The sequence below is a fragment of the Andrena cerasifolii genome, chromosome 9 (genome assembly GCF_050908995.1).
Source record: "Andrena cerasifolii isolate SP2316 chromosome 9, iyAndCera1_principal, whole genome shotgun sequence".
Classification (NCBI taxonomy): Eukaryota; Metazoa; Arthropoda; class Insecta; order Hymenoptera; family Andrenidae; genus Andrena; species Andrena cerasifolii.
Window position 1 is genome coordinate 9105493 of NC_135126.1, and position 14247 is coordinate 9119739.

The window sequence follows — 14247 nt, forward strand, 5'->3', positions numbered from 1 at the left end:
AGTGTAGCGTGACTCACCGGTGGTTCACGCTATCGTATACTACAAAGCTGTTATGAACCACCGGTGAATCACGCCATGCTGGACGCGTTACTTCATAGCCTGTCAAATGAATTTCATAATCTAATCGGTCATTTTTGATTTGTAACTCTGACACGCGATGCTCCAAGTAATTAGTAGACCACTTACCCCGATAACGCTGCATTAAGTACGCAAGAGTTTTCCACCCTTGGCAGTCATTTCATCTTCCTGAATTTTGGAGGAGTGCGAATTAGAAAGCACTAACTCACTCGCAATCGGTGGCTCTCATTAAAATTTCTTGCCGCCACTGATCTGTCGCGTAGAATTTCGATTACCTAACCCTCGGGTCGTAGCCTGAAATTAACGAATTCTCCGAGTGCCCAGAATCTGTCGCTACATGCCAGAAACTCGAGTCCGCGACAGTCGATTATTCAAGCCGAGCCGATTCACGATGCGGCGTCCATTGATATATAGATTACCGTCTCTCGTCCATCGAGGAGACGTCTCCAGCGCCGTGCACCTTTTTTTTTATCGTTAATAACTTTTATCTCAGCCTCTGCATTCGGTTTCTCCCTTGCCGCCGCGTGGTCTAATGGATTGCTTCCACGAGGATGTTCTGGCAAAGGCAGAGTTACTTCGTTCAATTGTCGAGATCCTACCCGATTCTGAAGCTCCTCGACATCTATGATCGTCAGGTAAAAAATTCCTTAATGCACATTCCCACCGTGTCTTCATTCCGCCTCGATCGATAGTCATTCATACGAGCGTACGTGCTGGACAATGTCTACGTTTGCGTACTGATGCACATCCTCTTCTACGCGGCCCTGTGGTACGCCACCACCGTGAGTACAATCGATCCCCTCGTCGTTCACGAGCCGACTTCCCCTCTGTTACCTAAAGTCTCTTAGTCACGAAATTCTGGGCCACAGGTGATCAAAAGGATGGAGAAGTGGAACAGAGAGATGCTGAGCATCGTGGAGCAGAAGAGAACGGTGCGGCTGTTGTCGATTAAACGCCTCTAACCGCTACGCTTTCTCGTTTAAGCCGCTGTACACAGATTGCTCGTTGTTTCAGGGATTGGAAGACGCGGTGGCGCTGAAGGACAAGAACACCGAATACGACGAAGTAGTCGTGAAAGTAGTTAGTGTCCAACGAAAGTCCCAGCCTTTAAGCCATCCCTATACCTAACACACTCACCCCTAAAAATTATTTTAGAAGGAAGGTCAGCGGGCGACATCGGTGCAGCTCGAGAACGAAGTAAATTAAAACACCCTCTACTAAAACAACTAGCTTCTCCGTACGAAAGAAACAAAGCCACCCTAAACATTCTAAAATCCAGATGCACAGACTGAGCACAGAGCTGATCGCAGCAGCGGAGAAACTGTCCGAACTGGAGGAGATCATCCAGAAAGTACCAACAGATCTTCCTTCCCCTTCGCGTCGCTCCTAGCCCCTGGCCATGCCACCGATTATTATTAAATCGTAGTTGATTTGCAGTACAAGCGGTCGGGGAAATCGTTCGACAGCCCTGCGGGCGACGTCGCTGACCGAAAAGCCAAGGGAAAGCTGCAAGAGGGGGCCAAGGGTGGGATGTCCTCGCTCGAGGATCTCAAGGTGGGTCTCAATTAAACCGGCGGTAGCCGGCGCGGATTTTCCCAGCGTGACGCTTGTAATTGTCACGAAAATTGCTCTCGAGCGGTTTACCACTTACCGCGGCAGCGGGCTCTCTCGCCAGACCGTGTAACAGTTTGTAGTTTGCGCGGGGCGCGTTACAGCCGCAGACCAGCCAACAAGACGTCGAGGCGAGCCGGGACAGATTGCCACGGCGGATTCTATTAGAACGCAGCGTCTAGGAGAGACCCGCGACGCGTAGAGTTATTTCGTTTGTCTCTGTTAAAAGGGGGATCGAGGGAAACGGCGGAGCGCTCGGTTAGTTAAGACGCATTCAGGGGAACGATCGTGATTACGCCGTAGGTGCTCGCGCTGTGGAAGGAACAATGTTATTATTAGGGATTAGCGGGTATTATTCAAGGGATTATTGTACCGCGGTGTAATTATGTAATATTGATGATGCCTGTTTGAGTAATGGCATCTGATAATCCTTGACTGGCTGGGATTGCTGCGTGCGGGAAGGTTCGCTGATTTGTGGCCTGGTCCGCTATTATCGATCGTGGCCCAGAGGAACGCGCAGTCTTTGCGAGACGGTTCCCTGAACACTCTGCGCCCATTGCTGTTTAATTCGACAGATTTTGGAACCGTCCTTCCCACCAACCCTCCCGCCGCCCAGAAAGTATGGGATCTTTGTCACTCGACCTCCTGGCCACCGTCGTCCACCTCCCTCCGCTGCGAATGCAGCTCCGCCACCGAAACTCGGACTCAAGTAACTGCGCGTCCGTGGAGGCCTGCTCGGAATCACCGATTCATCACCGTGAGCGCACCCTCAGACTCTCCAGCTTTTTCTCTGCGACCAATTCTGAATAATTAGTTACGACACCGTTTCTATTCTAATTACCGATCACCGTCTCAGAGCCTGCTCTTTGCCGTTTTCCGTTAATTGTTACTTTCACCGGTTTATGGAATCGTTACAGTACTCGATCCTCGACGGATAGAAAGTCTATGGAGCAAGCAGAGGTGGTATTATTATTATGGTCAGTTCGCTGATGAAAGTTAGACTTAATGTTGCCAGTGATTCATGGAGATGAATATCTGTATTTAATTACTACTTTAACGTCAACCAAGTTCAATTAACGCAGTTTATAAATCATCCTTCAAGGCCTGGTACAGGATTGCACCGAAACGCTCAGAAGGGTTGATTAATTGAGAACTCTAGGCATCCCATATGTCTTCTTAACTGCTGCAGCTAGAAAATTAGATACTAAACAGTTTACTGACCCTGTTTGAACACTCTCGGAGCAACGATACAGGCTGCTTTTTAAACTAAATGCTCATCCCACTGGCGTGAATTATTGCCTCTACCAGAGAGAAAGAGGAGAAGATAAACACCAAGGCTCTATCATCAACTTTCTCTCGCCTATGCCAGTGGTTACCAGTAGCTCTGCCGTAAAGCGTTGATTAGAGTTAGTGTCACGGGTCATAACTTTCCCAAGTGCGTGCACAGCTCTTTGTTTAAGAGGGAACTATGAAAATTGATTTTTATGAAAGCCCATTACCGCATGATGGAAGTCATAATGATCGAGCTACGCATTACTGACACAATCCTTCGGGAATTAACTGCACCAGTGCATTCCTCTGGTTCTCACAATGATTTCGCAATAATTTCAGGTGCGAACAGGATTCTCTGGAGCAGTGGCGATCGTCAATGCGAAGATAGAAGAAGAAGACGACGCGAAAAATCATCGAAGATTCCAATAATAACGCGTTCCGATTCCAAGAAGCTGCACACAGAACCCTTCAAGATGGCCACACCTTTTACCAAATCGTTGCTAGGCCTTGCAACCATTTTCCCCAAGGAGATGTACCAACTCCGTGGCTTTTAAGATTCTTATATATATATGGTTTCAATAAAACTCTTAGCAACGAAACAAAGTGGTTCGTTTTACTGGAGAACACCCTCTCTTCCCAAGTAAAATGATTTCAATCCGAGCAAATAAGCGTTACGCTTTGCAGCCCTTTCATTTTCCAACTGCGTCAAACGTAGAACATCCACGAATTACAATTTCCGAGTGCGTCAAACGTAAAGCATGGATGAATAGCAACTTCAAACTTGCAAATGGAACGCAGGGAACTTTATAATTACATTTCCTTACAATTGCTTCCGTCAATCTAAACGTAACGTCATCCTGTCGCCTCTTATCGAGCGACGACGTCTTAATCAGCAGCATGGAGCATAGTAAACAAGCGTTACGCGAATCCCTGCGACTGCGAAGAAGCAGCGCGGTAATGAGACGCGCGTCGGACTCCCTGAGAAAGTGCATTTGCATACGGGTGTCGCTGACGTTAGCAATTAAACACGCCTGGCGTATGGCTTGAATTTTATCCAGTCCTCCTGGGAAGATCGTAACCGAACCCGCGTTTTTCTAGATCGCGGAGAACTTTAAACTGTTGCAAGTCCCGCAGAGATCGGAACGTTAGTCTAGATTCAAGACTCTAGAAGATTAACTCTGCAGGAGATTTGGAGCAACCGCTGCGTGGCCAGCTCCGCTCAGGTAAGTCTGCTCGCGAACAGGGAAACAAGGTAGAGCTCTTAGACAAACGTTTCGACGCACAGCTGAAGATCCAACTGGGAGCGCAGACGCACGCGAAATTGGAATAGCTTCTTCGTACTTTCGAGTGGACACTTGCCTCGAGTGCTACATGTACTCGACGAAGATATCGTTTAAATGATTCACAGCGCAGAAAAACTTGCAGCTGAAGGGAAACACTTCCGACGTCACACTACTGAGAACAAGAGGCATTTTTATCTTTCCTCGTGGAACTATTTCATCACAAACAACGTAGCTATTCGTAATCGTCTAGGGCAACTTACGTGCGACGATAGTATCTCAATGCCCGCTTCGAAGTAGGAGGCTCTCAAGGTAACCGAGTAATAGCGTCTGATTAATTTAGAAGATTGTCTAAAAGCAAGCGAAACGTAAATGGATTTCGATCGTATGCCTCTCGTCGGACTTGAGACGGGCTCGTATCACTGTCCTTGAGGGAACTGGTTGCCTCGAAGAAACTCCTTTTGCTACGCACAGGTCGCACCGTGAAATCTCCATGCTGGTCGCCCAGGAAAAGGGAAGAGGGGATTCCCAGAATCTTGATTACGAGCACGAAAAAGAGGCAATCTGCTGCTAGATTTTTTCTTAGGCTGTACGAAAGAGCCGAGCCCTTCGCTCCCTGGGAACTTTCCCTACGACGACGCACCAGTTTCGTTGGAAGTACCCGTTCCCGAACAAAGAAGGCGCGGCGCGAGATCGGTCGATCGAATCGCGGCGAGTTGCGGGCGAGTGTCCAACTTTCACTGACAACTCGTTAGGTTCACCGCCGTGGCTTCGAATCATTCGCAGTCATTCCACGACGTCGGCAGGCAACAGAGGCACCGTCGGCGAAATACCTCCGTCGGGTACGCGCTCGTCGCGAAGCGTGACGTAACACCCGGCGACGTTTCGCGCGTCGAATTCCAGCGATTTGCATTTGCCGCGCTTCTGTGCACCGCGACCGGTAGGCGTGCCGATAGAGTGCTAGTGACAGTGCGTTGGCGTTCGGACAGTGTTGAAGTTCCCCAGAAATGTGCTACAAGCGGGACGGTGGAGTATAGCGAATAATTGTATCTGCTGTTTGGTGCGTTCCGCGAGGAAATCGGAGCGTTCACTTTCTGCGGAGAGCGCGAGATCTCGAGGCAGCCTTCGATCGAGGAGGCTCGCGTCGCATTCGATCGAAGTATGCCTCGGTACCATCGGCTCTCGACGATCGTACTCGCAGCGCGCGTCGCGTTTTAAGGCGGCTCGATATCCCGAAGCGTTTCGAGGAAAGTGGAAGTGAACGGAAAGCGAGAGTTTCGCTGAAACGTGTTCCCTCCAGAAAGTGCACGTTCTCCACCGTGTTCGGGCACGGTTTGCGCCGTCGATGCTTCTCACGGGTACGTATTGTTCCGTTTCGTAACGCGTTCTTATGCAGTCTGCCAGATCGTGCACAGTGGTCCGTTGCGTAACACGAGCATTCCCCATTCCAGCCTTCTGCGCAATCACTATTTCGATGGAATCACGGTGGAATGTAGGATAGGAAAAGCCCCTCGACAGTCGACAGTCGCTTTAAACCGCTCTTCGAGAGCCACACTGTGCTCCAAAGGGAGTTCCCTCGGTCGCTAGCCCTCAGCTCGCAAAACCCTGTGATTCTCGATGTCGAAAGTGCGCCGAGCAATAGACACCTAGACCGAGCTAGCTCTGGATTCACGACCCCCCTTCGTTAGCCGGAGTTCTGCTTCGGTGCCTCCGCTTTGAACAGAGAATCGAACCCCAGAACGAGCAGCGCGGAATGTAAGAAAAGCCACCCGCTACTAACACTTTTGGAGAACCCGAATGCAAGCCCGAGGCAGAACTCCCGCTTACGATAGTCCCCGTGGTTCTAATTTCAATCGACTCGGTACACCGTCGTAATAGCGACGCGGGCAGTTCCGTTAATTACGGCCATTAACGCGTGCGTAGGTGCACGGAGCACGCCGCCGCTCGAGGATTAAAGTTCAAAAGCCAGATCCAGCCCCGGCCTCTAGCGATCCGGTCCCTGAATCGGCCAGGAGGCCGCCAGTGAATCGAGGATCGCCGATCGGAGCAGACGAGCGGCGACGTTTCCACGCGGAGAAGCAGCGCCTCCAAGGACGCCATGGCCATGGACACCAGCACCGTTCGCCTCGTCATATTCCTGGGGATGTTCCTCGTGTTCGCCGGTGACTACACGTACCTGGTGTCCACGATATTCGGCAAGCACCACGAGCGGAACCTCACCGAGCCGATGAGCGGGCCGCAAGGACCGCCCAAGGAAGCTCCTCGCAACAGGATACCGCTGATATCCGCGAGCAAGGAGGACGACAGGGAAAACGGTAAGGGGAACTAGAAAGGAAGAAGCGAAACGTCCACTATTCTCGCGGAGGCCTACCGCATCGAGCCGCAGCTACGGGAAGTGGAATGTTAGGATACGCGAGTCGACGCAGACATGGCGGATGATTTTACGTGAATTTTCTGGTGGCTCGTTAAAAAGATAGTGGTCTCTCGTTGATCCAAAGCGCGGGTCGATCTGGGATGAGCTACCGTGTTGTTGGAAGGAGAGGAGTGATCTGGTAGATTCAGAGTTCTCGTGCATACATCCATTTCGTTCGAATTAATTAGAATATATTAGCCGCTTATTTTGAGTGACCTAAGTCCACTTTATATTTAAAAATTTGTCATATATAAATTTTTAATACTAACTTCAACTACACGTTACTACAATCGACAAAAAATAATTGACAAATGGACTTAGGCCACTTTCAAAATAAACGGCTCGTATATTGTCTGCTTAATTATCGGCTGGAATAAGTGAGTGTCCATTGTTCGTTGTTCAGCGTGATTCTTTTACCCCGACGTCGGATCAGCCGTTGCAACCGGCAGTGTTCGTTGTAAAAATGAGGAAGAGGTCCGGCGATGTTGTTTGCGCGAGGTACGTCAACAGTTCTCGGATGTGGACGGGAATAACGTCGTTTCGGATCGAGTAAACAATGTTTTCAAGGTAGCGGCGATGTTTTATGGATCGCGCGGCGATCGCGCGCCGCCTGCTCGTGGATTTATGCACCGACGTCCGCGAATGCCGTCCTCTTAGCATACTTTTATCGCCAGCCTTGCGTAATGGTCGAAACGATAGGTCAGGGTGTCGCGGTCGCGACGACGGGCCGTCGACGAAACAGCTCCACGCCGCGAGTGTCGAGTTCCATGAGCCACGTCGTCTAACGAGCCTTTTCCATGCGAGCAATTATTACGATCGCTTGGCTCGTCGATCGGATTTCGAAGCGCACCGCTCGGTCGCGTATCGCCGCTCGGCTCGACCTCGACAAACCAGTTCGTTCGGCTGGAAAATGCATTTCGAAAGCAGCGAACCGGCTTCGGTGTCCGTAAACCTCGGCTACCTGGTGCACCGCGCGCTCCCGTCCTCCGGCGACTCGAGATTTCGCGTGTGCGCGCGAGCTGAGTTTGCTTTTCCGTCTCGATTACCTCAGGCCGCCGTCTGCAGTTGCGACCGAGACGCTGCCGCACCGAGGAACAAAAAGAAAAACAACCCGAGGTCCGCGCCTGTGGGCGAAAGCGTCGTTTCAACTTTATCATCGAGCAGCGGAATCCCGAGCAACTCTGCCCCGTGATTTTTAAACAAAAGTCCCGGATCCCGCTCCTCCGGTAGAAAATTGAACTGCGGAGAATTAAATAGAACGGAGCGTGTTTGAGGTCGGAAAAGTTCCACGTGGAATTAAATTTAATTAAGCCAGATTGCTCTGGCCGCGGGAGCTGTGTTTCGTCGCGTCTCGTTGGTCATGAAATTAAGTTATTCTCGTCGCGGCGGGAAGAAATGAATTAAAGCTTTCAGGCGGGGAACGTATGGCATTCGCGTTCCAGTTTTTAATGATGGTAATTCACTCGCGGATGACGATGGTTTCGTCGTGGAATGTTAGGAGTAGCAGGGTGAAGCGTCTTGTTCGTAAGAGTGCGTTACTTGTTTCGAAGCAGGATCGCAGCAGCGCCTTATCGATCCGCCAGCTTGCATAGTAATATGTCGCGACTCCATGGGAAAGCTTAACGACTCATGTTTGTCGATCACTTTGCAGCAATCGCACGACGCTCCCGAATGATGACGACGATCAAGACGGCTTGTTTGCCCAAGCTGATATGCGAACTGACCTCGTCCGTTCATCAGGATCAGCTGAGCGAGATGGAACGGTCTCTGTTGAACTTGATCAGGTAAATGATGAGTTGCATTCACTCGCCTCGCTCTTCGCACAACACGTGCGACGCCGGGCACTCGTGCTTTTACGTTCCAGGCAACGATCAGTTTATTCAATTCGTCGTATTTGAACGGCGGAGCGTTAATATTGACAGGCTAACGTTGGGTCTGATCAGCGCGCGTGCGAGCTTTAGAATTATAATGATTCTGGTTCAAGTTCGATGAGTTTCGATGCAGTTTTCGGTGAGATGCTTGCGGAATAGTTTACTCCGGACTGACGTTACGAAGGGAACAGACTCCTCTTCCTAAAAGGAAGAGACTATGACGAATGAACAGCGATCGCGCCGTTAAACGTTTACGGCGCATTTGGCGGAATGATCGACGGACATTCGAAACCCACGATGATGAAGCTGTTCGGTGTATCGTTGAGGGTTTACGGCGACGCGAGACGCCCGTGGAAGCCCCGTAGACTTTCATCACTCGAGACTTCCAGTTCGCCACTTTCACTTTCCACTTTCGATTGCCATTGGCAGCAACGCGGGTGAAACCAGTCGGACGCAATCGACGCCGGCTTGGAATCGCGAGAGGTCAGAAAACACATGTAGAAAAGAAGCTTGCGTCACTCTGTAACGAGGAGACTCGATGACGAGTCCAAGGAATCAACGATCCCGACTAGGGTTGCCAACTATTTGTCGGGAAGATACAGTACTTTACGGCCAAATGTGATAAGAAATATAGTGAATCATGAAAAAGTGTAGTACTTTCAGAGGAAAGTGGTACAAAATAAAACTACATTAAAACATCTTATTTTCTAAATGCATATTTTTTGTGAATTTTGCATTATTAATTAACTGATTGTCTTTAACAAATGTGTTAAAGGTTTGATTGCACTGAAAGTCCAAATTCACATTTTTTATGAGAGATAGACTGGCTCTGTTTCTCTCTTCCCGCCACTTCATGTTCGTTACAGAAAACATCCTCTCTCTGTTAAAGTTTAATCTCGCAAATTAAAGTTTTGACGTTGCTACAAAATAAAGAAATAAGTAAAAATTGTAGAATTTTGTCGATGTATCGGAAATACAGTATCTTTACGTACTACATCCTTTTTTAACAGTACATAGTACACTAGATAAAAATATAGTACAGTTGGCCACCCTAATCCCGACGCTAATCAAATCGACGTCACGAACTATTCCCAGTTACTCGTAACATTTACATACAACATGTGCTGTTTGCACGTTTCTTCTATCGAATATACTATTTCTCTTTTAGCGTTGCATATTTAACTAGCCTCGAGTCCTACTTGCGCCTTACTTAGGGCGCGCAGTAGGTATTTACCTTTCCGGAATTATTTCAAAAGAAACTGTGCTTGGTTGTCAAGAAGTGCATACATAATCAGTGGGCATTACAATTCAGCAAAAGCACCAATAGCGTTTCATTGCTAGAAACCATTTGCACCTAGCCATCTGAAACGACTGTGTACACAGCGACAGTTAATTCGCCTGCGCACCTACTTCCTCCTCTTACTTCCCTACACCAGGTTTCTAAATTCATTAAATTCATCGTCGCGATACCGATCATCCCTGCCAAAAAGTCTTCAGGCACGCCTCCATATCAGAGGTACCACTGATCAGACGAAGAGATCATTCTGTCCCCAAGCCACCAACGCGATAGCCGCACATTCCGCCAGATTACCCACCAATCTCTAGATTACACCCCTCGCAACAACCGTACACACAATTCCCGGAAACTCGCCGCGTCCCTCTGCCTCCTCGATCATCGTTTCCGAGGGCAGCGGCGGCCTATCGATCGGTGCAGGGTGGGAGCCGCGATCCCCCGTCGAATAACAAGCGCGCACACGGCCAAACAATCGCGCACAGTTCGGTATCCCGCTAAACAGATGCGAGCGCCGGGTCCGATATCGGTGTCGTCGGCGCTGCAATCCGGGGCGTCATCGAAAATTGGATGGCGCGGCGGAGTACCATGAATTTCGCAATTTTCGCGCTGCACGTCGGGCGCGATGGCTCGCGGGAACGCTGACGATCGGCCGCCGATCCGGCGATCGGCTGGCCGATCCACAGCCCCGGCGGCGTCGCGGCGCCTGACGCACACCCGTCGAAATTGGATTGGCGTGCGTACCGATCGCGAGCGAGCCGCCGCCGTATCTCGCAATTCCCGTTTACGAGCCAAGGTAAAACGTGGCTGGTGCACGCGCGACACCCGCCATATTATTTGGATAATGCGAGCGGCCGCGCGCCGCGCGAGAGACCGTCCGCTGGCATTTCGCTCCATTTCCTTCGCGCCCTGTCCGCGATTAAAAGCAAAGTTACGTTAAACCGGCCAAATATTGGGATCGGTCTGTTTGCGAGTCCAACGCTGGCCGGCGATTCCGCGCGCCGATCTCGCGGGATCTCCGGCTCGGATTTCCAGCACGCTGGAACGTCACTGGGATTATTGATTCAAAGGGAACCGCGGCGCGGGCTTTTATAAAATGTCAATCGGCTGAATGAGGGGGAGCGAGGATTTTGGTACCGTGATATAGACGTCGTGGTGTTTTCGAATATCACGGCTGGTTTTGTGTCCCTGTTGCTTCGTTAGCTCGGGCTGCTTTGAGAGAGGTAGAGGAGGATCGTGCAGAGGAAATCGTTGCCTCGAACTTGGAGAATAGAAGGCAGTTTTCCGTAGTACTTTCTTGTAACCGCTTCTTTACTTATTAAGCGTCGAGGAATATCGTGTCTTTCGCACCTTTCCGCTAATCCAGGAAGCGCATAGACAACCAAGCGACGTCTCAATGAAAGCGTGCTGGAATCCACCGGAGCCTCGAGTTTATTTGTTTAGCGCTGCTATTTCCGGCGATTAAAGAGTCGCCGGTACTCCGGCGAGCAGCGGAGGTCGAAGTACAACGTGAAAGTTCTGCTTGCCCTTATGTAAGCGGCCACTCCGAAAACGGAACCGCCGCCTGCACACCGTAACAGCCCGCCACTTTCCTTTTCACGAGGTTATTCAATCTTCCGACTTTCTACCATCGCCCGAAGCGTGTCTGGGACACGAGTGTTCGATGCCTCCTCATCTTTCCTCGCGCCTTCGAGTTTCTTCACTGTCAACCACCCCGCCACTTGAAACGCAGATGCCCGTCCACCAATTCGACGCTGGCAGACGACCGAGGCGGTACCGAATGGATCCGGAAACTCGATCAGAAATTGAAACATCTGATGAAAGGATGCCGAGTGAATCGCTCGGGTATTCACTGAAGAATTCATGCCAGTGTCTCGCGCAGAGAAAAATTGAAAAGATGCAAACGACGTCGCAGCGAATCGCTCCTCCTCGCCGCGATTAATGGCCCGGAAGGAGCCTAGCTTTATATTTACTTTTATACGCGCGTAAACGCCGCCTCCCTCGCCAGCTCGATTTTTATTGGATCGCCGATCGCTTCGGGTTAAACCGATCAAGATGGAGAGGCTAAGAAACCGTTTCCCGTTTATTCCACGTGTCCTCCTCGCGTAGGCCCGCGATCGTAAACTTCCAAAACAGCCAGGTGTCCCCTTCTTGCGGCTGGAAGTCGTCTTCCTCGGGGATCACGCGTGACGAAACTGCTGCTTCCTTCTCCACCCCCCAGCGTTCTAGATTCCAGAGGATCCGCGGGGTCCTTTTATTCCTCTCGCCTTTACGTGTCTCGTCGACGAGATCGCCTGTCTTTTTAGAGCCGCGGAGCGGACGAGAAGTTCGGACGAAGCGTGTAATAAATTGGGAATCCAGTCGTGGGAAGCTAAAGAGACAGGGGACGAGGAAGTTTCCCGGGGACATTCCTTTCGAACATTCCGGGAACAGTGTTGTCGAAGCGCTAAGGCCGATCGTCGTGACGAAATACGATTATATAAAAGACAGTTCGCCGATCGATAACGGCCGCGATAAGATTGCAGACGGTGGAGGGTTAGGAGCGGTCAGGAACTCGGAAGACGCCCGTGGCGAACGCCGGAAGCGTCCATTATTCCGTAGTTCCTTGGTAGGTACACGGCGGGGCCGGGAAAGGCGTTCGTGTAGTTTTCAGGTGGCTTGGACGCGGCTTGTAACCGGATTCCACGTGGCGGGTTTGCGGGCTGCCGTCGATATCGAAAGTAAAAGGCGACTCGCCTTGTGCCTGTTCTTATATGCCGCGCTCCCGACCAGTTTATCATGGTCAAGCGTCGTTGCGAAAGTAGAGTTGATTTCGTGCGTGACACGGACACCATTAACGCCCCACTGTTCCTTCGTTTCAAAATCATTTGCTCACGGGGGCAAGAGGTTGATTTGTTTATTGGGAAATATGATCGACATCCATCCTCCCCAATTATCTAGAGTCTCACGGGCGACGCTCGATAACCCTTACCGCACCCACGACCGAAGAAGGGTATAAGTAATCGATGAATATTTCATGAACATTTTTCAGGGACACGAGTTTGAGCACAATGGCGGAAGTACCGTCGAGATACCACTTCGCGGCTCATATGGGTCAACTGATATCCGGCCTGGAAGGTCAGGGATGCCACAACTTCTATCCCACCTGCCCCCTGTCTGGCTCCAGCGTTCTGAATATGATGAAGAAGATACGGCTGCGCTGACGCGACGAAATGCCACGCGATCGATGGGGGGGAATGGACACGCACAATGAAGCCTGTGATATCGTGGACGAGTTTTCTAACGAGTGGTCGAACAATGGACGACAATTCGATCTTCAAGGATCCGAAGATAGTTTTATACGAAGGAGACTACTGAGATTATGACCGGCGACGAGATGTTTATTTTTTATTTGTACTCCTAACAATAGTTTATCTTATTAATTGTACGATAGCGAGCGAGTGAAGAAAGAGGGAGATTTGTTATTTGTTGAAGCTAGATATGGTACAGGAAAATAGTATTGTTCGTAAGATTCGAAGATACGTTTCACTCGAGTCCAGGGATTATTGTTTCTCTGCGTTATACTCGACTGCTGCGAAGTTTTTACTAAACAGACACTATCATCCAATCGACCTAAGATCGCTTTAGATTACCCTCGAGAGAATTAAATAGTATTTAACGCAATGAAGATGTTTGCTCGCACGTCTCCGAGGCAAACGCCGATTCGCGATCGTTATTTATTATCCGAGACGCGGATTGCAATCGCGGCGCAATTAAAACGTGACATTTCATTTTACGCTGCCGCGTGTCACAGATGCGCCGCTCGAATCAGCCGTACGGTTGAATTGTACATCATACTATTATACATTTTCGGCAAATAAAACCTGAATGAAAGCATAGCGTGTTGTTTATAACCCTTCAACTCCGGCAGAGATCCTCCGGTAGAAGGAGTGACCCAAAAATGAGGCCTTTTTTAGCCTCTTCTTCGTCCCACGATTTTGCAACTGAATTTTGTGCCAAATGATACTTTATAATGAAACATCAATCACAACAAATTTTTAAAATCTAAGTTCAAATTCGCTGTTACCAGTCAGCAAAACCCTTGGAAATAATTGTTTAAATTATCGGACTGACATAAAAGTCCGTACATCGAAGCGCATGAGCTGACGCGTTAACGAATTTTCACTCCTTTCACCTCCCATATCGCAGAAACAAATTGTCAGCTCAACTTGAAATATTTGCGTGACTGATGTCTCATCACAAGGTATCGTTTCGCATGAAATTCGGTTCCAAAATCGTGGGACCAAGGCGAGGCTATATTTTGGGTCACTCTTTACATATTATCCCAGAAATTATCCAGTCTGTTAAATAACATGTGAAACGCGAAAGGGAATTTACACAAGCGTCAGTTCCGAGTTGCTGTTTCCCGGAAAATAAACTTCATTTCTGTTA

The 14247-nt window shown here is 49.6% G+C and overlaps 2 protein-coding genes across 3 annotated transcripts; both read left to right on the forward strand.

The window, feature by feature from the left end:
- The first annotated feature begins 959 nt into the window (after positions 1 to 959).
- LOC143373186 (uncharacterized) lies at positions 960 to 3860 on the forward strand. Its single transcript, XM_076820176.1, has 8 exons — positions 960 to 1010; positions 1093 to 1158; positions 1234 to 1275; positions 1358 to 1429; positions 1516 to 1632; positions 1919 to 1947; positions 2265 to 2446; positions 3301 to 3860. Exons 1-8 carry the CDS (start codon positions 960 to 962, stop codon positions 3513 to 3515), a joined length of 774 nt encoding a protein of 257 aa, XP_076676291.1. The 3' UTR covers positions 3516 to 3860.
- Positions 3861 to 5030: 1170 nt separating this feature from the next.
- Geko (geko) lies at positions 5031 to 13692 on the forward strand. 2 transcript variants are annotated; one of them, XM_076819497.1, is made up of 4 exons: positions 5031 to 5599; positions 6165 to 6556; positions 8306 to 8438; positions 12848 to 13692. In XM_076819497.1, the coding sequence occupies exons 2-4, from the start codon at positions 6340 to 6342 to the stop codon at positions 13017 to 13019; spliced, it is 522 nt and encodes a 173-aa protein (XP_076675612.1). In that variant the 5' UTR covers positions 5031 to 5599; positions 6165 to 6339; the 3' UTR covers positions 13020 to 13692. The 2 variants fall into 2 exon arrangements, with proteins under 2 accessions (XP_076675612.1, XP_076675613.1); XM_076819498.1 differs by having other exon boundaries at positions 5031 to 5301.
- Positions 13693 to 14247: the final 555 nt, after the last annotated feature.

What these genes read in the sequence shown, in the direction of transcription:
- LOC143373186 (XM_076820176.1), top strand. Translation starts at nt 960, where the DNA reads ATGGAGAAGTGGAACAGAGAGATGCTGAGCATCGTGGAGCAGAAGAGA. An exon ending in TCGTGGAGCAGAAGAGAACG is followed by an intron (nt 1,011 to 1,092) that starts GTGCGGCTGTTG and finishes TCGTTGTTTCAG; the next exon opens with GGATTGGAAGACGCGGTGGC. An exon ending in GGGAAACGGCGGAGCGCTCG is followed by an intron (nt 1,948 to 2,264) that starts GTTAGTTAAGAC and finishes TTAATTCGACAG; the next exon opens with ATTTTGGAACCGTCCTTCCC.
- Geko (XM_076819497.1), top strand. Translation starts at nt 6,340, where the DNA reads ATGGCCATGGACACCAGCACCGTTCGCCTCGTCATATTCCTGGGGATG. An exon ending in GGAGGACGACAGGGAAAACG is followed by an intron (nt 6,557 to 8,305) that starts GTAAGGGGAACT and finishes ATCACTTTGCAG; the next exon opens with CAATCGCACGACGCTCCCGA. An exon ending in TCTCTGTTGAACTTGATCAG is followed by an intron (nt 8,439 to 12,847) that starts GTAAATGATGAG and finishes AACATTTTTCAG; the next exon opens with GGACACGAGTTTGAGCACAA.